The 25,943-nt window shown below is 39.9% G+C and overlaps 1 protein-coding gene across 1 annotated transcript; it reads left to right on the forward strand.

The window, feature by feature from the left end:
• The first annotated feature begins 171 nt into the window (after positions 1–171).
• LOC134666354 (E3 ubiquitin-protein ligase MARCHF8-like) lies at positions 172–25,924 on the forward strand. The gene is given in 9 exon segments (XM_063523499.1): positions 172–634; positions 10,734–10,855; positions 15,823–15,967; positions 18,023–18,143; positions 20,482–20,572; positions 23,535–23,644; positions 23,646–23,696; positions 23,744–23,785; positions 25,697–25,924. Coding segments are annotated over 9 exon segments (1,041 nt in total). The 5' UTR covers positions 172–432; the 3' UTR covers positions 25,854–25,924.
• Positions 25,925–25,943: the final 19 nt, after the last annotated feature.

Consider the following 25,943-nt stretch of genomic DNA (forward strand, 5'->3'; position numbering starts at 1 on the left):
AGTTCAAATACTATCTTATATCAGCATAGCCAACATAACGTTAAAGACAAAAAAAATGATTCTAAAAAAACGCTCAGCAAAAACACTGTGCGTAGACAACTGGTGTTGCCAATTTAAAATGTGTCCATAAATTATAGACTAACTTTTTTTCACTTATCTGTGAAAATCAGATCGGGTTTGACAGTAGACGAGTAACTAATAATTTTTATTGATATTTTCGTGTAAAGCAATGATAATTACATGAAATGTAATTCGTCTTTACTGTTAATATTTTAACTCTTCGCAAAAAGATTTATTTACTTAAAAGGGTAGTGTTATTGAAGCCAGTGTCATGTATCCGGATGGTTGCTTTGTCGATATCCGATGCGAGTGCGAGTTTAGTTTTTTGTAATTCTGTAATGTTATGAGTGCTCTTTTGAGCTGGTTAGCATAATGCCAGTACAGCAAATTAATGTTAAGAATTCATCGGAAATCGAGAGTTGGGAATGGAACGGCGGTTGCGGGCGAGAGGTGATCCGGGGAGGGTCGGACAGCAGTCGAACCTCATGCAGCAACTCGAGCGGAGATATCTGTCGCATCTGCCACTGCGAGAGCGAGGTCCACAACCCGCTTCTGGCGCCCTGCTACTGCTCAGGTCAGTTTGCACCTCTGTTCCTAATCATGTTAGCTAGCTTATGGAAAATAACAAAATCACGTCACGCGTTGGTATTCTCGTCGATTGCTCAATCAGTATATTTACATCCGAATGCACGTTTGTTTAAATTGTTGTTTAGGAACAATTCAATTCACGTGAGTAAGGGACATTCTATGAAATTCATTTGTTGTGACATACATTGAGTGTACACTATACATGATATAGTGTTGGATGCATATTATGTTTTAATAAATGGATTAGCATGTTTGATAAACAGATTACAACATCATATAGTTGACATTGACTTTAGCTGGTGTTAATGAAAAGATATGCAGTGTGCACACAATATCAGGGTCTTGTTCTAAGGTTTATTTTAACTTGAAAAATAATTTTTAACTTTATGCATTCAAAAATGTTGCGAAGCATACAAAATGAATTATGTTTACATGTACATAAAACCATTAGGAAACATCTCATGGAATTCTTTTTGTTTGCTTGCATTCTTTATTTTTATGCCTTTTGGACCTCCCCTAACTCTTTAATAAGGTATATTTATGGGATAGGATATTGGATTCATATATGCTTCCTTACTAAATAAAAGGTTGGTTAACTTTTAATTAAAATTTGTTATTGCCTCAAATGTCATACAGATTTCTAAAACATTTAAATACCCATTTTTAATGATATGGACACAACTTAAGACATCTTAAAAGTTCATAGAGTAGTGTACTAACCAGTCAAATTAATAATCAAAATAATTTGTAGCTAGGTAGGTATATCAGAAACTAGGATGGTGATGTCATAATGAATCCAACCTGTTTCAACAAATTATTCATGATTTCAAAACAATTGATCTGGAGGCCAGTTCAAATTTACATTTTGAAATCATTTTGATGTCATTATGTTCTCATTCGCCCATTCATCTCATTTGCGCCTATACATGTCCGGACAAGTACAAGAGAAATGCACACACGCAAACATTAAAGAAACAACCCTATTGAACAATAAGCATGTGTGTCTCACTCCGTGATTTCGTCGCTTTGCTACAGGTAGCTGCAAGTACATCTGTTCTTCACCAATTTTGGTGGCTAGCCATAAGCCGCGCGTGGCGCTGTCACCACCTAGCGGCCATATATGTCTTGATTGTAACAGACGCGTTTTGTTAGAGAGTGAGTTCTGTACCTAGTACTATTATTTATTCTGTGCAATAAGTACTTCCAAGTATTCTTTATGTTTATCTTTGTACTAAAGGGAAAATGAGTCAATATTATTTTCTTTAAATTACACAACTGTAGGAACAACTGTTGTTATTGTATATAAATTTATTTATTCAATAATGTTCTAGGTATTTTTAATTTATACATTGTCATTGGAAGCTTAAAAGACATAATATATTATCATAGAAACATGAAAATTTATTATATTATAAACATTCATTATAATTACACATTAACATTATTTCTTATAAATTAAAACTAAAGCTAAACCTAGAAATAAAATGAAATAAAGCAAACTCCTGAGGCATTCATTTTGACCTTTTGAATGCCGTACATCATATTTAACAAGTTAAGGCAGATTTTTTTCTCTTAGGCACTTTTTCTTGCTGTCTATCAAGTACTTGATGTATTTTTGTTTTTCCATCAAGGAGATCCATTTGCTATCTTCCGAATATATATGCAATATTGCAATTTTCAACTGAATGAAGCACAAAGCTTACCTGCATGGAATTTACATAAATATTGTAGGCATTAACACTACGTGTTTTAGCGCTGTGGGCACTACACCGCTCGACGACTTTAAGGTGCGTCCAGACCGCGTCACACGACCTGCATATTGTCGCGCGACTTCAAGTATGGAGTCGCGCGCGACAACGCAAGTCATGCTAAGCGGTTTGATTTAATGAACACGCCGCGTTTGCTCACGCTTTTTAGCTGATTTCGCGCTTTATGCGTGCATAAATTGCGCTAATTAAGCGCGCAGTCTGAAGCAAACATGCGTCGACGCACCTTGCATTCGTAGGGTGTCATTCTGAATCCCTAAAAACGTTTGTCCTACAGTCGCTTGCCCTAACTGGTTGTCCTAATGGGCACATGCCCTAACGATCAATTTATCATAACGATAATTTTCCATAATGTAAGGTTCTGAAAAATGGTTAGGTTTTAGAACTTGCTGCCACAAAAAGTGGGTTAGGTTAGTAATAAATATGCTTAATAACATTAGGATAAGTAATCAATAATTAGGGAAACCAAAATTAGGGTTTTTAGCAGTGGCGTAGCTAGAGGATATGGCGCCAGGGGCAGGCACCAAATTTGCGCCCCCCCCCCCACACAAACGAAATGAACTACAAAAGGGTTACTTTTTTTAAATTAAAATTTACTTTTAATTTAGACAATACAGTGTATATGTGATTTTTTAATACATCGGCAGGCGTGGCTCACTCCGCGATGTCGTCGCTTTGCTACAGGCAGTTAAAAGTCCATCCGTTCGACCCCAATTTTGGGGTTTGCCATAAGCCGCGCGTGGCGCTGTCGCCACCTAGCGGCCATATCTGCGCTGATCGTGACAGACGCGTTTTGTTAGAGAGTGAGTCTTCTGTACCTAGTACTATTATTTATTCTGTGACATCGGTGGGTAACATGTTTACGACCCACCTGATGGTAAGTGGTCACCGCATCATATGGACGCCTACACTCCAAAAGAATTACAAGCGCGTTGCCGACCATTTTAAAACTTATGCACTTTTTTGGAGATCTCCATACTGTAGCCTCTCGAGAAAAAGGAACTTAATCAATTTATTGTGGAATGAGCTCCCTTTTTTCGACAAATTTCCTCCCGACCACTGTGGAAGGAATTCCTCTTAAACCGCACAGTACGCGACCATTTAGGTTCTAGGGTGTGAGGATAAACACTCTGCCTATCCTAATACGGCGAGCGGTGCAGTGATGGCAAGCTGTCACCGTTGGCAACTAGGCAGCATGTCAAACAATTCTTCAGACAACAGCTCATTGTACTTACCTACGAGCGGTAGAGAACATCCTGTATACAGGGTGGCTAAAAAATAACTGCATTCCCGTTGCCAGGGTGGTTCTGGGATTATAATGAGCAACTTTTACTATGGGACCAACCCCTCAGTCGCGAAAAAAAAAATTTGGCTGGTTCATACATTTTGGTTGGTCCATTTTCTATGGGAGGGTAAACTTTTTTTTTTTGAGATTTCGGGGTTGGTCCCGTAGTAAAAGTTGCTCAGTATAATCCCAAAACCTCCCTGGCAACGGGAATGTAGTTATTTTTAACCAGCCTATATAGGAATCCCCGTACCTACTGTCGTCCGATAGACAACATGTCACAGATATGCAGCAGCAACTATTGGAGTAGGTTCCGTCTACTACGGCTCATATATATGCGCCTGCCGGACAAAGGGCTAGCGATCCATTTGCATAGGTAGTCTCTTGGACTGTCCGTAAGATGGTAACTTCCCGACAGGAGACCCCTGAGGGAAAAGACGCGCTAACACGGAACACAGCTCTGAACTCTCTGAAGCACTCGGCCCGCTCGCCTTATAAAATGAAAGCATAGCAACTCCTACCGAATATCCCTCTGCTTGATAGAAGTTTCTGGCATAGAGTATTCGCACTGCGGGATGGTGGGCGGTAGGGCGCTACCGTCGTCTTTTAAGGTCGAGTTCTAGGCAAAAAAGAGTACCTAAAAGATCGGCTTTCTCTTTGCTTTTCTGAGCTGTGGGCCAGATTACCAGGATGAGAGGTAGTCTTTTGCCTATTTTGGCCCCCCCCCCCCCTTGGACGGCGCCCGGGGCACTTGCCCCCTCCAACCCCCCCCTAGTTACGCCTCTGGTTTTTAGTGTTAGGACAACTGATCATTAACACAAACAATATGAGGGAATGCAAAGATAGGAGAAAAGACTTTAGAGATTCAGATATAGATCCGCATTCGTAGCGTCCCATAGAAGGTATTATAGTCCGGGAGCCGGCTGCATGAAACAAACCTCATCAAAAAATAGAATATACCTACCCTGTAGAGGTACCTGACATTTAGTAGATTCCAACGCACTTGGTCGGCCTAGGCTTAACCTGGCAGATTTTGTACAAATGGCAAAAACGTTGGACAAAAATTCATCAAAAAAAACCTCATCGAAAAATAGAATGAAACTTGTATGGTAGGATACCTGACCTTGAGGACAGTAAAAAAAAAGTGGTCGGCCTCACCTTAGCCTGGCAGTTTTTGCAGTCCGACCAGATTTATTGGGTCACGTGAGAGCTACAATTTACCTCATCGAAAAATAGAATGAAACAAACGGATTAGAATAGCTAAAATAAGCCTGTTGACGTATGTCTTGGTCGGCCTCACCTTAACCTGGCAGTTTTTGCAGTCCGACCAGATTTATAAAAAAATCATCAAAACATTTTTATCGATAAATCGTATGAAACTTGTATGGTACGATAGCTGCCTTTGAGGACAGTAAAAAAAAAATGGTCGGCCAAATCCTGTGTTTGCAGGTTCCTGTGTCCGACCAATTTTGTGGTACCACGTGAGAGCTACAATTTACCTCATCGAAAAATAGAATGAAACAAACGGATTATAATAGCTTAAATAAGCCTGTTGACGTATGTCTTGGTCGGCCTCACCTTAACCTGGCAGATTTTGCAGTCCGGCCAAATTTATAAAAAAATCATCAAAAAAATTTTATCGAAAAATCGTGTGAAACTTGTATGGTACGATAGCTGCCTTTGAGGACAGTAATAAAAAAGTGGTTGGCCAAATCCTGTGTTGGCAGGTTCCTGTGTCCGACCAATTTTGTGGTACCACGTGAGAGCTACAATTTACCTCATCGAAAAATAGAATGAAACAAACGGATTATAATAGCTTAAATAAGCCTGTTGACGTATGTCTTGGTCGGCCTCACCTTAACCTGGCAGTTTTTGCAGTCCGACCAAATTTATGAAAAAATCATCAAATTTTTTTATCGAAAAATCGTATGAAACTTGTATGGTACGATAGCTGTCTTTGAGGACAGTAATAAAAAAATGGTCGGCCAAATCCTGTGTTTGCAGGTTCCTGTGTCCGACCAATTTTGTGGTACCACGTGAGAGCTACAATTTACCTCATCGAAAAATAGAATGAAACAAACGGATTATAATAGCTAAAATAAGCCTGTTGACGTATGTCTTGGTCGGCCTCACCTTAACCTGGCAGTTTTTGCAGTCCGACCAGATTTATAAAAAAATCATCAAAAATTTTTTATCGAAAAATCGTATGAAACTTGTATGGTACGATAGCTGCCTTTGAGGACAGTAAAAAAAAGTGGTCGGCCAAATCCTGTGTTGGCAGGTTCCTGTGTCCGACCAATTTTGTGGTACCACGTAAGAGCTACAATTTACCTCATCGAAAAATAGAATGAAACAAACGGATTATAATTGCTAAAATAAGCTTGTTGACGTATGTCTTGGTCGGCCTCACCTTAACCTGGCAGTTTTTGCGGTCCGACCAAAGATATAAAAAAAATTCAAAAATTTTCTATCGAAAAATCGTATGAAACTTGTATGGTACGATAGCTGCCTTTGAGGACAGTAAAAAAAAATGGTCGGCCAATTCCTGTGTTGGCAGGTTCCTGTGTCCGACCAATTTTGTGGTACCATGTGAGAGCTACAATTTACCTCATCGAAAAATAGAATGAAACAAATGGATTATAATAGCTAAAATAAGCCTGTTGACGTATGTCTTGGTCGGCCTCACCTTAACCTGGCAGTTTTTGCAGTCCGACCAAATTTATGAAAAAATCATCAACATTTTTTTATCGAAAAATCGTATGAAACTTGTATGGTACGATAGCTGCCTTTGAGGACAGTAAAAAAAAAGTGGTCGGCCAAATCCTGTGTTGGCAGGTTCCTGTGTCCCACCAATTTTGTGGTACCACGTAAGAGCTACAATTTACCTCATCGAAAAATAGAATGAAACAAACGGATTATAATAGCTAAAATAAGCCTGTTGACGTATGTCTTGGTCGGCCTCACCTTAACCTGGCAGTTTTTGCAGTCCGACCAAATTTATAAAAAAATCACCAATTTTTTTTTATCGAAAAATCGTATGAAACTTGTATGGTACGATAGCTGCCTTTGAGGACAGTAATAAAAAAGTGGTCGGCCAAATCCTGTGTTGGCAGGTTCCTCTGTCCGACCAATTTTGTGGTACCACGTGAGAGCTACAATTTACCTCATCGAAAAATAGAATGAAACAAACGGATTATAATAGCTAAAATAAGCCTGTTGACGTATGTCTTGGTCGGCCTTACCTTAACCTGGCAGTTTTTGCAGCGCGACCAAATTTATGAAAAAATCATCAAAAAATTTATATCGAAAAATCGTATGAAACTTGTATGGTACGATAGCTGCCTTTGAGAACAGTAAAAAAAAATGGTCGGCCAAATCCTGTGTTGGCAGGTTCCTGTCTCCGACCAATTTTGTGGTACCACGTGAGAGTTACAATTTACCACATCGAAAAATTGAATGAAACAAACGGATTATAATAGCTAAAATAACCCTGTTGACGTATGGCTTGTTACGGGCGGCTTTCATAAATTCAATGTGGCAGTGTGCGGCAGAATCCACTTGCATCAAATTTGATGCAACACATTGTGGCTGGACATTAAGAGATGAAATGTGTAAGATCATATGGTTTGAAGGACACATAACGCCTTTGCGAGTCGAAGAAATAACAATAAGATAATCACTTAATATATGTGAGGTTATCTTGTAGTATTTTTATTTATTTATATTTATTGAGAAGTTCAACAGCGTTTACATTAAATAATATACAAAAAACATGAGAACTTATAGCATAGCCAATAACAGAACTTCCTGTAATTTATACATAATAAAAAATCATCTGTGGGTAGACTTGTAACTTGTGCTGTACAAGAATCGTAAATACGTAGGCAACTCTGAAAGTTCTTAGAAAAGGCTACTTAGAGATCATATAACAAAAAGAGGCATATTATTTGTGAAAATATAACTCTTTATACTTTTTTTGAGGTATATGCAATTTGGTCGTTATCTGTGTTTCAGGATTGATGGCAATTTGGAAATTGTACGTCGAGCGTTATTCCAATTTCGACCTAAGAATTTTCTCGTATTACTATTTATAACGATTTTCATTGTAGGCTCAGCCAACAACAGAGTTACAGTAGGCTTAAGTTATAGTTTCATAATGAAGCCTAGTTCTTGTACGTCTGTTTATTTTTTAAATTAGACATTTAATCGCTTTTGTAGTTATTCAACGGATGATCATAGAGAAGCATGTCATTCAAGAGTGACGTCAAAAGTTTACATCGCACAGTTGTGCGGTTAATAAAAAATACTGGCAAAAAATTGTATATCAGTAGTTTTTGATATCCCTCAGTATTCATATGACACTGTTAAAAAAATCTTGCTTAAATTATTTTGTGTCAAAAAAGCTTGAATCCCGATGGGTACCTCATGAATTTCATACAAAACCTCCGAGGACCTAAAATCGCCATACAAAAAAGGCATTGGAAGAATGAGCTGTGTGCGCTTCAGGGTAATCCTATCCTAATGAAAATTTGTACGCGTGGTCAGAAAGAGATAAAGCACGCATTAAAATAAAGAGTAACGTCCTAATTACTTCAGCTTTTTCTATTCTAAATACTTTCAGTTTGCCCCTCGTATAACTTAATTTGTAAGTCTTTACGGTACAAGGAAAAAGAGAAAAAATTAATAATAACTGTAAACTGGAAAAAAAATCCTAAAATAGTAGGTATAGCTCTAATTTTGCGTAAACAATAAATAAAAAATTGTAAAATAAACATACATACAGTACCTACATAAACGAGCGAATCTATTAGTTTGTATGCATTTATTGGAATTGGAATTTATGTGTGTGTGTGTGTGTGTGTGTGTGTGTGTGTGTGTGTGTGTGTGTGTGTGTGTGTGTGTGTGTGTGTGTGGTGGGTGGGTGTATGTGTGTAAGTGGGTGTGATAGTGCGTGACTACCAGGAAAGTTGCTTTGCAATTTGTGATTTGAAAACACGTCTGGAGGAGAAGAAAGGGTCAATGTTTTGGAACGATTTATTATAGGTACGTGCGATTCTACTCAGGATAGAATTTTGGCCATAATTGGTACGATGACAGGGAATATGGAATAGTGTGGTGTGACGAGTTCGGCGCGTGGGAGCGCGGAGCCCTAACTGTGACAGCAATCCAACGCAGTCTAGATGCCCGTTGAGAACATCGTGGAGGAACATTTTACCATTTATTTAAATTTTGGAAGGATCACGTGCAGTTTTTCCTCTTATATTACAAGTGTTCGATTGAAAACTAAGCTTTGGTGTATACCTGGATCACCTGCACGTACAAGAAGGCGTTTCATATACGCCCGCCCATCAGATAGGTACACAAAGTCATGATGCGTATGGAATACAGCATGTGTGGTCCTATTCTAGCTGTCACGTGGTATCACAAATTTGGTCGGACTGCAAAAACTGCCAGGCTACGGTGAGGCCGACCAAGCCATACGTCAACAGGTTTATTTTAGGTATTATAATCCGTTTGTTTCATTCTATTTTTCGATGAGGTAAATTGTAGCTCTCACGTGGTACCACAAAATTGGTCGGACACAGGAACCTGCCAACACAGGATTTGGCCAACCACTTTTTTATTACTGTCCTCAAAGGCAGCTATCGTACCATACAAGTTTCACACGATTTTTCGATAAATTTTTTTGATGATTTTTTTATAAATTTGGCCGGATTGCAAAAACTGCCAGGTTAAGGTGAGGCCGACCAAGACATACATCAACAGGCTTATTTAAGCTATTATAATCCGTTTGTTTCATTCTATTTTTCGATGAGGTAAATTGTAGCTCTCACGTGGTACCACAAAATTGGTCGGACACAGGAACCTGCCAACACAGGATTTGGCCGACCACTTTTTTTTTACTGTTCTCAAAGGCAGCTATCGTACCATACAAGTTTCATACGATTTTTCGATAAAAAATTTTTGATGATTTTTTTATAAATCTGGTCGGACTGCAAAAACTGCCAGGTTAAGGTGAGGCCGACCAAGACATACGTCGACAGGCTTATTTTAGCTATTATAATCCGTTTGTTTCATTCTATTTTTCGATGAGGTAAATTGTAGCTCTCACGTGACCCAATAAATCTGGTCGGACTGCAAAAACTGCCAGGCTAAGGTGAGGCCGACCACTTTTTTTTTACTGTCCTCAAGGTCAGGTATCCTACCATACAAGTTTCATTCTATTTTTCGATGAGGTTTTTTTTGATGAATTTTTGTCCAACGTTTTTGCCATTTGTACAAAATCTGCCAGGTTAAGCCTAGGCCGACCAAGTGCGTTGGAATCTACTAAATGTCAGGTACCTCTACAGGGTAGGTATATTCTATTTTTTGATGAGGTTTGTTTCATGCAGCCGGCTCCCGGACTATTAGGATCCTGTAGAAGTGTTATACGCGTGCGTCCGTGAGGGACAGAACATACACAATGCGACATTATGATTGGTCGAATTTATTTGTTGCCCACCATAATACGTACTAAAACCGTGGGGAATAAAAAAAAAGGGACGCATTTATGCGTTAGAGGGAGCAAGTGATATTGCTATCTCATTCTACCGCATGGATGGGTCCCTTGGAGTGGCCGGCGTTGGCCCATCGTGTAGAGGAGCCATGACAAGGGCCCTTACAGACGAGCGACAGCACGCCAGCGACCGCCCGCGACAGCAATCGGCGATCATCGACTGATGTGAAAGATGTCTTTTTATACATTTGTTTATTATGGTTTGTTGTTGAAAAGAAAGAGTTAATGCAATAATAAAAGAACTTGGTGCCACAATTTTTCATCTGGTTTTCTCCAAAGGACATCCAACATCGGTTCGGACAATGTGAAAACGCTCTAAAGGGGCCCACTGATTAACAATCCACCGGACGGTATCGGCTTGTCAGATAGAACAAAATTTTGACAGTTCTGAACAACTGACAGGCCGATTCCATCCGGCGGACTGTTAATCAGTGGGCCCCTTAAGAGTTAAAGTTCAATACTTGTCTTGTTGTTACAGGGAGCCTAAAGTACGTCCACCAGAGCTGCCTACAGCAATGGCTGACGGCGTCCGAGACGCGCTCCTGCGAGCTGTGCAAATTCAACTTCATCATGCATACCAAGATAAAGCCTTTCAATGAGGTATGTACCCCACTGACTATCACAAGTACACAGACACCGCATTATTGATGCTTCTACACTATCGGCGGTAATCGTTGATAGTGTCATTGTTTATCATCGGAAAGATCATCGTGCAAGCATCCACATGATCGCCTGTACAAAGCAACCAACCACCCTTTTGATGCGTGCCCAAAAAACCGACAACTCACGAATCGCAGGCGATGATAGACGATGACTGGAGTGGCTGCCGAATATGTCCTCTACACTATCGTGCCCGCCAGTCGCAGTCATCGCCGATAATGTAGAGGAGCCAGAAGCGTTTACAATGAGCGCTAGCCCTCCCGAGATGCAATTTTACTTGTAAAATTTGACGAATCTTGGAATCTTGGTCGAGTAACTAATATTTTCAGGGGCCCGAACGAGATTTCAACACAGAACATGTGTATGCATTTATTTATATGTATGACTTACCCCTCTATTCAATTTTTGTAATCCGGTCCAACGTTAACCTTTACGCCATTACTTAAAAAAGTTTGTAAAAAAGTCATCATTTATTCAAATGGGTCATAACTCATAAGCTCGTAATCTATTATATAAAACTTTTTGAATGAACTCAATAAGACCTGAATGAAGTGAACGATTCAAAGATATTTGAGTGATGTTAGCCATTAATATTAATACCGCACAAAAGCTTATATACCTAATGCTTATATGGAATTGGATATCGTAGGTATATATTTGGCGCTAAGCCACGGCGATGGCGAGGCACACAGCTATGAGCCTTTAAGACGCTAAAATAGATCGATTATATTTCTAGTGATTTTTTTTTTATTGTGAAGTCATAAGTCGTATATTCTATATCTAATGGATATTATAGTCAATACTAGGTGAAACCGTTGTTAGGAGCGCTTAGATATTTTAAATGTTATCCAATTTGTTTGTTCAAAATGGTGACTGTTAGATTATACGAAACGAACATTTCACTTTCTCTCTCATCATATAGTTTAATGCCGGTTGCATTCTAAGCTGCTGCTTCTGAGCCCAGGGTCCTCTTTCAGACTTTGGGTGGAAGTTTCAACTGTCTATCAACTATCACGGTTCATTAGATATAGTCTGATGACAGACAGACGAACAGTGGAGTCTTAGTAATGGGGCCCCTTTTTTACCCTTGAGCCTAAAAAGTTGTGGTGTCTGTTGTAGCGTAGACCTTTTAAAATACAATAGCTTTTTGTAATAAATATAATTAGTCATTATTTACCTTACATTATTATCTTTACGACTTTTACGAGAAAATTTAATGATTTCTACTAAGTACATATAAAATTGAATATCAACCAAGCATTATAATTATAAATACATATAGTGCGATAAATATGACTCATTAACTACATTATCGGCTAAGCCATATATGTTTATAGGCTTATATTAACTTCAGTTGTAAATAAATAACGTACAATGCAATAACACCTTGAAAGTCGAATAGTTTTATTAATATGAAACTTTTGCAAGTAGGTATATTTAATCTATATGGCAATACATTAATTTGGTGCCATCGATCTGATCTGATGTTAGTGATGATAGATGATGGAACCATGAAGATGAATACTGGAACTCTTCGGTAGGGTAGTTAGTAACCCCTCGAATTTGAGCTCATCAGTTTAATTTTTACGAGTGAAATACTTTGAAGGCAATAAGTACAGACACTATTATAACAGAAATTTGATAAAAAGTATGCATGTTTATCATTATCACGCTGTATCTTTTTAAAAATGACATTTACAAACCTTAAAAATTTTAAAGTTGGTCCTTACGTGCGAAATATCATTTAATATTTTCGGTGAAGGAAACTGGACTAACTCAAATAAGGCCCAATTTCCTCTACGGGTTGGAAGGTCAACAGACAATAAAAAATAAAATAATTCACTTATTTCTACAGAGTTATCTAATCCATATAGGGAATAACTGTTGCATGCGAGGTCAGAATGGGTAAAACAAGTACCATAATAGTTATTATTGTTATTAAAGTAATGCAAATTACTAGGAAAACCCTTTCCGTAAATTAAACACCATTAGTAAGTGGACAGCTACAACTGTATTCTAATGCAATATTATAGGAAACCAACCTAAGTATTACATTGATTATATTATTGTTATGAATTTTCAGCTGAAAGTATTAGGCGTTTCATGGCGAATGAAGTGACCTAAAGTTATTAGGACTAGTTAATCAAATTATACTGGTATACATAATTAGAATACACTGATATATTTTTTAGTATAAAAATATGATTCAGAAGGTGAAACTACGTTAAATAAATGTAAAAGCTTTTAATAAAAATACACATTCGCTACACTGTCCGTGTCCATTCTTCTTTCTAATTCTGGATGCGAGTGTAGTTATATCGAATTGATTCTTCAGTATGCAATCTGTATGAATAGACCTATGGGAAGATTATGTTGTAATTGTAACAAGAAACAATAGATAATGCAATAATAGATAACATAGTGTAGTTATACATCAAAGCTAGATTTTAATGAAGTGGATGAGTTGAATAATTTTTTTAACTCACCACGTAACCTATGGTTAACATTGTGTTAACATTATTGACTGCACTTATTTAAAAATCGTTAAGAATGTACTGATAAGGTATGCCTTAAGAGTTAAATAAGAGGTTAAGAACAGCTAGAGGTTTTAATTAGTTCGCGTGATCGCGCAATCGTCTAAATAGTCGATATTTCATTTTGAACGCACGTGACCAACTGCGCCTTAGTGAATTATAATTATACGTATAGAAATTAACTGTTACGAGCGATTATTGATAATGTTCGATACGGGATTAACGTCACGTATTAATGCTCGTACTATAACGTCTATAACTGTTTGATACTACTAGACTAGTGTGTAGGTAGGTACCTACTGTGTTTGAAACAGTTTCTAATACCTACAAATTTAATACAGTTAGGCGTGTCTCACTCCGCAATTTCGTCGCTTTGCTACAGGTAGCTAAAAGTACATCCGTTCGACCCCAATTTTGGGGTTCGCTATAAGCCGCGCGTGGCGCTGTCGCCACCTAGCGGCCATATCTGTCCTGATCGTAATAAACAGACGCGTTTTGTTAAGGCCCCCCCCCACATCTAGCGTCTTTCGAGCGTCGGCGTCTACAATTCTATGGCCGCTGCTCGACGCAGCGTCGACGCAACTGCGCAGCGACGTCATTTTCCATAGCGCTGGCCAGACGCCGACAGACGCCGACGCTCGAAAGACGCTAGATGTGCGGGGGGGGGGGGGGGCTAAAGAGTGAGTTCTGTACCTAGTACTATTATTTATACAGTATGAAAATTTACTTAGAATTATTAAACAATGGTATTTTTTTGTTGTTAGGTATTCTGTTTCGTTTATCATCATCATCATCGTCATAACTTAAGAGCTTTGGTCTTGTCGGTGGAGTAATTGCCAATCATTTCCTTCTTGTGCCAGTCTTTTAATTACCTTATACGGCATGATAACTTTTTCCTAAACATCCTGGAAGGCAGGATTGAAAAGAAGAAGGGAGACCTAGAATTACTTATCTCCGCCAAATAAAAAATTATGCGTCGTATGAGGAAAACCCGTCTCGTCGGTGACAATTAGATTAGTAGATTAGTAGCGCAATTGTTAGTAGAAACGATGTCTACTATGTTACTTGTAATATTGTTTAGTGGATGAAACATCATACTTACTTACTTATTTGGTTGGCGCGGTGACCCAAAATGAGTCTTGGCCTCCAATACAAGAGCTCGCCACTTTGATCGGTCCCGTCCAGAGCGGTATCCCGCCAGCTTTCGCCGACGCCGAGCTCACGGAGATCTGCCTCCACTCTATCTGCCCAACGGTATTTAGGACGACCATAGAAAGAGCTGAAACATCATAGAAAGAGCTTTTACAAAAATGTACGTTTGGTAAATTTAAATATCATAAATTCCGACAGTCGTTTTTAGTGTTCCGTACAAAACTAATCATAATTGTGTGTTTTTAGTTTTAAGATATATTTTATAATAATATATATGCTAGTTTTAAGGTATTTATCTATGTGCCAATAGTTGCCTGAAAATAAATATTTTTATTTTCATCCATTCATTCAAAACTTTCTTCACGGAACACTTAAGGGGCCCACAGATTACAGTTGTTCAAGTTGTTGGTTGTCAAATTTTGCGTTTAACGGACAGGCTGATATCGTCCGGCGAACTGGTAATTAGTGGGCCCCTTTATTGTTAAAGATATCGACAAAAGTGACGGTTTGGATTCAATGCATTCATCAAAAAATTAAGTTCAAACGCGTTGTACGTGCCACTATGCAGATCTGTATAGGTAATTATTTATTTAGAAACGCTGACGTTCGTAAAATAGTTGACCTTGTAACACTAACGATGTCATAAGGAAGATTTATGTGTATGAAACATTTAATAACTGTATGTTGTCCTTGAGTTAAACACGGAAATAAAGGGATTTATATATCTTCTATACATTTAGGTCTTTGTCTATTTTATTTTACATATCATCCGTCTATTACTTTGATGTAATTTTCTCTCCAACAAGTTAAGCACGATTGGAATAAAATGAATTTTATCGTAGAAAAAAAAAGGTGCAATCATAGGATTTTCTTTTCTGTCGCACGAAGTTCGTTTAATTATGTAACGGGTAAATAGCTACCAGTGGATTAGATCAGGAGGTCTTTAAATTGTTGACCTGAGGGCCTCTACGGATCCTCTTACTTTTCTCACGCCTATATACGTAATTTGGCTCTTCGCGGGGTCTGGTCCATCATCAATCATCATCATCTTCCTCGCGTTTTTGCCACGGCTTATGGAAGTCTGGGGTCCGCTCTAAAGCTGGATCCGACCTATATTGCTAACAAGTTCATATGTATTGTGGTACCCTAGTCAATGAGACTTTAAAGTTTAATGCGATAGAGTAAATGTTCACCTTATTAAATGTCTTGTGTTTTTTACAGTGGCGGTTGCTGGAAATGTCAGGCGTGGAGCGCCGGCGTCTCTGCTGCGCTGTCTTATTCCACTGCGTCGCCGCTCTCTGCGTCATGTGGAGTCTATTCGTGCTGATAGAACGGGCTGTAGAAGAGGTGCATCGTGGACTCATAGGTAACATGCTCTTTGTAACAAAGACTGCGGACATTCTTCATGTACGCTGGAAATGTCAGGCGTGGAGCGCCGGCGTCTCTGCTGCGCTGTCTTATTCCACTGTGTGGCCGCTCTCTGCGTCATGGGGAGTCTATTCGTGCTCATAGAACGGGCTGTAGAAGAGGTGCATCGTGGACTCAGGTAACGCTCTTTGTAACAAAGACTGCGGCCATTCTTCATCTACGCTGGAAATGTCAGGTGTGGAGCGTCGGCGTCTCTGCTGCGCTGTCTTATTCCACTGCGTCGCCGCTCTCTGCGTCATGTGGAGTCTATTCGTGCTCATAGAACGGGCTGTAGAAGAGGTGCATCATGGACTCATAGGTAACATGCTCTTTGTAACAAAGACTGCGGCCATTCTTCATCTACGCTGGCAATGTCAGGCGTGGAGCGCCGGCGTCTCTGCTGCGCTGTCTTATTCCACTGCGTCAGCGCTCTCTGCGTCATGTGGAGTCTATTCGTGCTCATAGAACGGGCTGTGGAAGAGGTGCATCGTGGACTCATAATAGGTAACATGCTCTTTGTAACAAAGATTGCGGCCATTCTTCATCTACGCTGGCAATGTCAGGCGTGGAGCGCCGGCGTCTCTGCTGCGCTGTCTTATTCCACTGCGTCAGCGCTCTCTGCGTCATGTGGAGTCTATTCGTGCTCATAGAACGGGCTGTGGAAGAGGTGCATCGTGGAATCATAGGTAACATGCTCTTTGTAACAAAGACTGCGGCCATTCTTCATGTACGCTGGAAACGTCAGGCGTGGAGCGCCGGCGTCTCTCCTGCGCTGTATTATGCCACTGCGTCGCCGCTCTCTGCGTCATGTGGTGTCTATTCGTGCTCATAGAACGGGCTGTGGAAGAGGTGCATCGTGGACTCATAGGTAACATGCTTTTTGTAACAAAGACTGCGGCCATTCTTCATCTACGCTGGAAATGTCAGGCGTGGACTATTTCTTTGAAATTTACCTCGGGTTTTTTACCAACCTGACCTAGGTCACCTTCAAATGTCACCATCTTTCATTACATACTAAGAGCAACACTAAACTGGATAGAGTGGATAGGTAGACCTTATGTGTTTGCAATAAAGTTGCTTATTGTCAGTTAACATTGTGGTATTAAATGTACAGACATGTTACACGTAGATCGGCTGTAGGTGAATGAACCTTGTGGTTTAGTTTATTATGCGATGACTCCTGCCTGCTGTACTTATACATAATATGTATTCCAATATTATTGTCTTCTCTTGTTGTATGTAGAATAGGCTATATGTGACATTCCACAAGTAAACGTACCTTATCGCGGTTCGACGCTCCAATACTAATGCGGTGTTACGTGACGTAAGCGCCAACCGCGAAAAGGTACCTTTACCCGTGGAACGTCACATATCTCTTGAAAGTGTGTAAGATGTGTCAAGTGTAGGAAAAGCAAACCGATAAAATATTCTATAGAAAATATCGGTAAATTCCTCATACTAAATATTTACCGGTTGTATTCCCTAGTCAAGTCTGCCGCCTAGCACATGCTTGCCGCGACAGTATCTCGCCACAAGATAGACTACCTTTTGAATTAATACAATTAGAAAAAGACTGGTAGTCTATCTCTCGGCGAGATATTGTCGGCGGCGAGATGTAGTATGAATTCAATCTATACAATAGAATAGAATAGAATTGATTTATTCGTAAATATCAATAATCTATACAATTCGTTTCAATAGTTTATTTCTTAAATATTGTAACAAAAATCTTAAACATTTTAACTAAAGTTCGTGTTTTTAGCATTAGAAAGAACTTGAAAGAAGGTAAGCGATCTTGGCATGTCTTTTAATTGAAAAACGCTTTTTAAAAATCAATAACTATTACTTATGAAAGCAGAACAATATAAAAGATCGTATTAGATTCATAATTGTTACATATTTGCCGTAACTTATTTTTAAAATGTGTTTCTCAATTAAAAGACACATCAAGATTGTTTAACTTATTTCTAATGCTAAAAGAACGAACTATAAAACCCTATTTTCTTTATTTCAGCGTGGCCATTCTGGACGAAGCTGGTGGTAGTCGCCGTGGGGTTCACGGGCGGAGCTGTGTTCATGTACATCCAGTGTCGTCAGTACCTGCATCTGTGTAATCGTTGGCGCGCCCACAATAGGTAATAAATACTCTTTTTAGGGTTCCGTACAGTCGCCATGAGATATATCGGAGCAGCTAAGGCGCTCACAAATATCTGAACACGCCTCTATTGCCAGGGCCTTAGACTGCGTGTTCAGATATTGTGAACACCTTGGCCGTTCCGATATACGTGATGGCGACTGTACCTCAAAAGGAAAAAACCGGGCAAGTGCGAGTCGGACTCGCGCACGAAGGGTTCCGTACCATAATGCAAAAAAAAAAAAACAAAAAAAAGCAAAAAAAAACGGTCACCCATCCAAGTACTGACCACCCCCGACGTTGCTTAACTTTGGTCAAAAATCACGTTTGTTGTATGGGAGCCCCATTTAAATCTTTATTTTATTCTGTTTTTAGTATTTGTTGTTATAGCGGCAACAGAAATACATCATCTGTGAAAATTTCAACTGTCTAGCTATCACGGTTCGTGAGATACAGCCTGGTGACAGACAGACGGACAGCGAAGTCTCAGTAATAGGGTCCCGTTTTACCCTTTGGGTACGGAACCCTAAAAACGGAACCCTTATAGGATCACTCGTGCGTCTGGTCTGTCTGTCCGTCTGTCACAGCCTATTTTCTCGGAAAATACTGGACCAATTAAGTTGAAATTTGATACACATATGTAAATTAGTGACCCAAACACGGACATCTTACGCCGTGGGGTTCCAGTGTCGTCAGTACCTGCATCTGTGTAATCGTTGGCGCGCCCACAATAGGTAATAAATACTCTTTTTAGGGTTCCGTACCCAAAGGGTAAAATGGGACCCTATTACTAAGACTCCGCTGTCCGTCCGTCCGTCCTACCGTCTGTCACCAGGCTGTATCTCATGAACCGTTATAGCTAGACAGTTGAAATTTTTACAGATGATGTATTTCTGTTGCCGCTATAACAAAAAAATACTAAAAAGTACTGAACCCTCGGTGGGTGAGTCCGACTCGCACTTGTCCGGTTTTTTAGGGTGCCGTACCTCGAAAGGAAAAAAAATGGAACCATTATAGGATCACTCGTGCGTCTGTCTGTCTGTCCGTCTGTCACGGCCTATTTTCTCGGAAACTACTGGACCAATTAAGTTGAAATTTGGTACACATATGTCAATTAGTGACCCAAAGATGGACAAGTTATTTTGTAATTTTAAAGTACATAGGTTCGAAGTTATTTAAGAAAACAGCCAAAAAATGACCTTCCCCCCCCTTTATCTCCGAAACTTTTGGGTCTAAAATTTTGAAACAATACACAAAATAGTTCTTTGCCTATAGATGACAGGAAAACCTATTAGACATGTGCAGTCAAGCGTGAGTCGGACTTATAAACGGAACCCTTGGGGCTGTCCATTTAATTACGTCATCGATTTTTGACCCCCCCCCCCCCTAAAATCATCCAAAAGTCATGCTTCGAATGACCCCGTTTACTCCTAAATCATGCTAACAACATCCGATGTCCAGACCCGTCCCCCCAATTTGAAATGACGTAATTTATCAATAGCCCCCTTGGAACGCGAGTCCGACTCGCACTTGGCCGGTTTTTTTAACAGGATGCGTATCAATCATCACGCAACAAAGTCACATTAGGCTTAACTGCACAATCTAATTAGACTACTTAGTCTTGCCATTCTGTCACTAAGTTAATTGTCCTTAGAGACTAATGGCGTTATTATAGTGAGCGGAAAAATGGAAGCCGCGTTTGAGAGCATCACCGTAAAAATCCTCGGGACAATTAGCGCACATACACAATTACGCCTACACTTAAATAAGACGATTTTTTTCCGATTTTAAACACAAGTTCTATTTAATGAATCGAATAGAAATATAAAAAGTAGGCGAGTTGACCGTGACGTCATTGTGTAATGTTTCATATCATCAAAGACATATATTATGTGACTTCGTATAAGATGAATAAAGTCTAAGGAAAAAACGTGCCTCGGAAATCAAGAAAAAGTCATTCTCGGATAGATGCCGCACACACCTTTAGCCTATGCTCGGCTAAATGGCGTGACGACACCGTTTCATATTTAACAATTTTAACACATGGATATCAGTGAATAAACATGGATCAAAATGATATAAAAACAATAAAATCATTTACACATAAATTTTTTTGATAACTTTATACGTTTTCGTTTTGAGTTTTAGTCGTGTGTCGATAGATGACAGTCAATTTACTGTGACTAAGAAATTTACTATGACAGGACTCACAGGACCCCTCTATACTATCTATTCTTTTTGATATCATATAAATTAATAAATTATAAAATCTTAGCAAATCGTTTTGACAGTTGTAAAAAAGAACCTGATATGACTAGTAAGAGAATACCGTATTGCAGGATACTGCTGATCCAGAACGCGCCGGAGAAGATGCCCATTCCGCACCACTCCCCGCCGCGCACGGCGCGCCGCGCCATCGCGCACGGACAGGTACGGACTTATCCCCTCATTCATATAACTTTACGGGTCTGTTTTAGTTAATAGTATTTTATACAATCGTGATATAATAGAGAGCTTTTCAGTGCTGAGTTGCCTAAGTGAGATACGAGATTGAAAATCTTGATTGTATCACTATTGTATACTTACTTTACTTTGTTGTGTATACTTTTTCTACGAGAAAACAATAGTAAATTGTAGGAGAGGACGGAAAACCGCTAAAAGATGGACGAGTGAGTTTGAGGGCCGACACGTTAGTGGAGACCCTCGAATAATACGAGTCCATCATCTTTAGCGTTTCCGGCCGAGGCATTACATAGTGCTTTTCACGACTACTGCGAGGAAATAAGAAAACATTTGCATAACTATAAGTACTAGCCCGCGATTTCTCTGGTAGCAAATTACTAGCCTGGCCTGTACTGTCTCTTGAATTTCGGTAGGCGTCAGCGTTAAGAATATAATTTTCTTCATTAGAAGAACTCATTTTTATAGCGAGCGTAGATATGTATGTGTTTCATGTATTTTTTAGTCAAACTCAATTTACACTATCCAATTCAGTGAGTATTTTCCGATCCCGCCTTTTTTACTTTTTTATCACTTTTATGACTGCAGTGGTACGCGCGCGTATAGATTCTTTTTGGGAGGGAATGCGCCGCTCGCAAAACACCATTCTCATGTCGGTGTATCGCAACATTAGTTGTAATATGTTTAGGCACTGGCTTTCCGTGCACCAAAACGGGAACAAAAAATAGTGTAATACTATTTTAATTGTTTAACTTTTATTTTATTTTGTTTATATTATTTGGCTTTGTAACTTTATAACAATTATAACTGTATTTTGATATGGGTGTACAACTGTACACCCATATCAAAATACAGTTACAGACTGTACGTGTTGCCTGAAATAAAACTTTATTTATTTTATTTTTATGAGGCGTTTTTCTGTTGTTTGCTTAAAACCGACTAAAACTTAGAAGCGATTTTGCTATAAAATCAGAAACAGCTACAAAAGTAAAAAACGCCTTAAGCGTGGATCGAATGAAGTTACTGAATGAATGGTTTTGACATTTCTTTTTTTTTAAACAAGAAATTGGTCCTATAAATAATCTAATTTTATTTTTTAAGGAAAAAGTTGCGGCAAAAAAGACTTTTTATTGATTTTTATGTTTTAAATGATACTCATTGCTGTAGCAAACTGTCACCAATGACAGATGATGATAACAATGAAACATTGTAGTAGCGGTGGTTCAGGTGCTATAGCTATTGTCTACTCAGAATCATACAAACAAACCAAACTAAAAGTACTTATACAGCTATGATATGCGAACAGCCGCGATACCTTCATACTGGTACGCGGCCCGGCGGGCTGGTCAACGACACCTTCTCGTAACTCATGAGGCCTTGGTACATGCTCCGCGCTAAATATAATTTTTTGTCAGTTTTTTTTTTGATATTGGCTACCGTAGCTTATGGGGACTAACAAAGCAACGTTGATTTTCGTAGTTTACGGATGTTACTATGTTAAGGGTGTCACTTGCGCGTTTCTGACTTATGAAGCAATTGTTTCTACTATACAACCTAAAATAAATAATTAATTTGAGGTATGGTTTCATTTAGTTCTCTTGACGGCGGTGAGCTGTGATTGGTCAATTTCATTATAGTCGACTAAACCGTTCCGAAACGAATTATATAGTCGAGTTGGGAGCCCAGACATTAATAGTACATTATTGCAGAGGCCGGGAAAGGGCAATTCGTGGATGAGTTTCGATTTTGTCGGACGACGCGAAGCGGAGTCCGACAAAGAAGACGAATCCACGAATTGCTATTCCTGCCGAGGCATATATAGTGCTTTTCTCCAAACATGCGAGGAAATAAGCTAAAATAATTATTATTTAAGCATCAAGCATCACTCAAATCAAACCTTCACATCCAAAATGTCAAAAACAATTTCCCTCTTTAGTTAATTTTTAAAAGTTAAAGGCACAAACTTATTCTGCCATTCAGTACCATTCAATATTCGTTCATTCAATATAATTGCGCAATATAGTTTGTCAAACCAACTTTTCAGTCAGTAAGAACCAGGAAAACTACACCCATCCTTTTCTTTTGGGTGCTAGTACTAGTGTAAGACAAAGATAGTATGATTCTCTTTGTCTCTGTTTGAAATGAGAAAGTCCTTTGACAAACTATGTAAGCTTTATGAACACGGATGAGATTTAAAAAAAAATATAAAAATAATCTTTGATTTTATTAAGCAGTATTCGCACGATCATACACGTGAAATGATAACTGATCGGGTCGTGTAGAAGCGGCTCACGGCAATAATAATTGGCTGTTTGCGTTTTTTATTATTAAAAAGTAAAAAACACTACAGTAATAAGTTATTACTGTAGTGTTTTTTTACTTCCCGTCCGCTAGAACAGGACAGCGATAGTTTGATGTTTTTTAGTTAGAGTTTGACATTAACGAAGAACTTCCCGTACTATTTTTGCTACAGTAAGGTGAACATTTCCGAGCATATTGGAGAAAAAGTGCCTAAACGCAGTTTAGTATACGAAATTTTAATTCAAGAATTACAGTCGGCGAGTAGAAAAAAAACAATTTTGAAGTTTTAAGTCCAGGCGCGGGGAGCGAATGCACTCGTTCTTGGTTAATGTTTCATTTGTCCGTACAAAACGATTTGCCTCGTCTTTTTTGATAAGGACGGCTAAGGAATGGAATGCGCTCCCGTCATCTGTATTCCCTGAGAAATATGACATCGGTCTCTTTAAAGCTAGAGTGAATAGGCTATTACTGAACCGGTGAGTTCAATCTTAGGCTCTCTCTTCATTTTTCATCAGGTGTGACTAGAGCCAATTGCCGATCAGTTGATAATTAAAAAAAAGGTTTAATTTTTGATTCGATATCGTGTCACTAGGAACCGAAGTTAACGTAATACGTTTACTTTAATCGTAAGGTGGTAGCGAACATCGAGCCGGTGCCGGTGCCGGCGGCCTACCACGAGGAGGACGAGAGCGGCGGCTTCGAGTCCTACCGCGCCGACCCGCGCCGCCGCCTCGCGCCGCCCGCGCCCGCGCCGCCCGCCGGCTCCGCGCAGAGGGAGCAGCCCGCCGGCGCCGCGCACAGGGAGCAGCCCGCCCGCCGCTGCTCCGACACGCTGGTCAGCGTCGCGGTCGAAGCGCAAGCTCCCACGGTCTACCACATCAGGTACGTACCGGCCATTTCACACAAGTATTATATGTATTAGTGCTAGTAACACGGACAAAACATCCTCCAGGCTGAGCATAGTCGCGCTCCCCCCTCTGCCCCGCATACGGTAATTTTACTCCATGTTCGAGTCGAAAGTGTCTTTGTGTGACGTCCGTGTCTTTGAACGGACCGATCACGACACGGGACTTCGCTCACCTCGTCCCGCGCACCCCCGCATTTTTGGCATCATCGGTTGCATGAAATCATTGCTCTAAACTCGGTCTAGAGAATTCCTAGTCTATGGCTAGTAATAGTACCGACTAAACTAAATATTAAATATACGCGCTTTTTCATTACAATTATTACAGTACATATGGTGCTACTTTACCGCCTTAGGGCCACTTGCACCATTTCTCTAACCCGGGATTAACAGGTTAAATATGGAGTTACCGTGGTTACCAGTATAATTTGACACACGGTTAGCGGTTTAACCGCTTAACCCCGAGTTAGTGGGATGGTGCAAGTGGCCCTTAGGGTGGGATTAAGGACAATAATTACGTGTCTATGTCAAAAATGTTAAGAGCCATATATACTGTAAAACGTTGTACAATACACGTGTGAAAAAATAATTCGCAACTTGTGTTGATTTAAAATACTCCTTTGGTCATGTTTCACTTTGTCGATACTCGTTGCGAATTTCCTATTTTTCGCTCTTGTATCGTAATGTACTTACCACCTGTTAAGATCGGTTTTCCTAGGATAGCGGTGCCGTCATATAGCGGCCGTCTCCATACTAAATAATACGGCTAAATATGGATGTCGCAGTATTTGTATGGAGACGGCCGCTATATGACGGCACCGCTATCCTAGGAAACTAGAGCATTAGGTAATAAATGATATAATCCGACTGATTTGAGAAGGTAACTGATTTCTAATAATATGCATGGAAACGGAGCCTTATTAAATTGTTGGAGTAGATTTTACAACACAGACTGGCGATTTTATTCTCACAACTGTAATGAAAAACGTTGTATAAAACGCGTGTGCATCGGTTGTTACACACATCGGCTTTCTTATTGCTCGTCCGCTTCCAGCTCGCGAGCACAGTATCACCTCGTGACGTGTGTAATGATCAGGGATGTTGCGGATGCAGATTTTTTGACATCCGCGGATGCGGATATTTCAAGCCTCACATCCGCGGACGCGGATGTCAAGATTTGGTACTTAAAAAAAGTCAAATATTACCTTTTTAGCATTTTTAATTTAAAAAACGAAACGTTTAGTATTTAAGCAATAATATAGGTGCGTTTTATTTAATAAACAATAACTTTGCCGACTTCTCGGGCTCTAGACGATTTCGTTATACAGCCTGTGGCCTGTAATACGAGCAAAAAATTAAACTGTAGGCTGTACTCCTCATACCGACCAACATTTGTTCAGCGACTTTAAAAAATAACTTGTGGTTTGATTTTTAATACACTTTAAAGTTTATTCTAAGACGCAATCTATTCCGAATTTTGTTATGTTTAAGGCTTGACAAGCAACCTCAATCACAATGATATGGCGTGGCGATGGCGTTCATTGAAGATAATATTTATTTTGTATGAAGAATAGGAACTTTAAATACTTCATAATTTTTAAAAGTTGTTGAACAAAAGTGTCACCGTTTGGGGAGTACAATCTATGTTTTAATTATTTGCTCGTGTTACAGGCCACACCCGGTATATAATAACGAAATTACCTAGCCTTTGCGCCGCCGGTGCCGCCGCTAATACGTCCCCGTTACCGACTCGGTCGACATCCGCATGATGCGGATGCTCTGCATAGATTTTATGCGGATGTTCCGCGGAAGCGAATATCCGCTACATCCCTGGTAATGACCAACGTAGCCCACTTGTATCACAGTGTAGTATGTTGTTTGTGTTGCAGCGCGGACCCGCTGGAGGCGGACATCCGGTCGCTGCTGGCGCTGGACGCGCGCGCGGCGCGCTCCCTCCCCAACCTGCCCACGCTGCCCTCCCTCCCCTCCCTCCCCTCGCTGCGCGCGTCGCGCGAGTCCCTCCTCCCCGCCGCGCCGCCCTCCTGAGGCCCGCCCCCGCACCCCCTCCCGCCCGCGCCGCTCACGCTCTACCCCGACCCCGCCGTCTACTAGGCGCGGCGCTGACAGCGTGTATCA

Source organism: Cydia fagiglandana, chromosome 7 (assembly GCF_963556715.1).
Source record: "Cydia fagiglandana chromosome 7, ilCydFagi1.1, whole genome shotgun sequence".
Taxonomy (NCBI): Eukaryota; Metazoa; Arthropoda; class Insecta; order Lepidoptera; family Tortricidae; genus Cydia; species Cydia fagiglandana.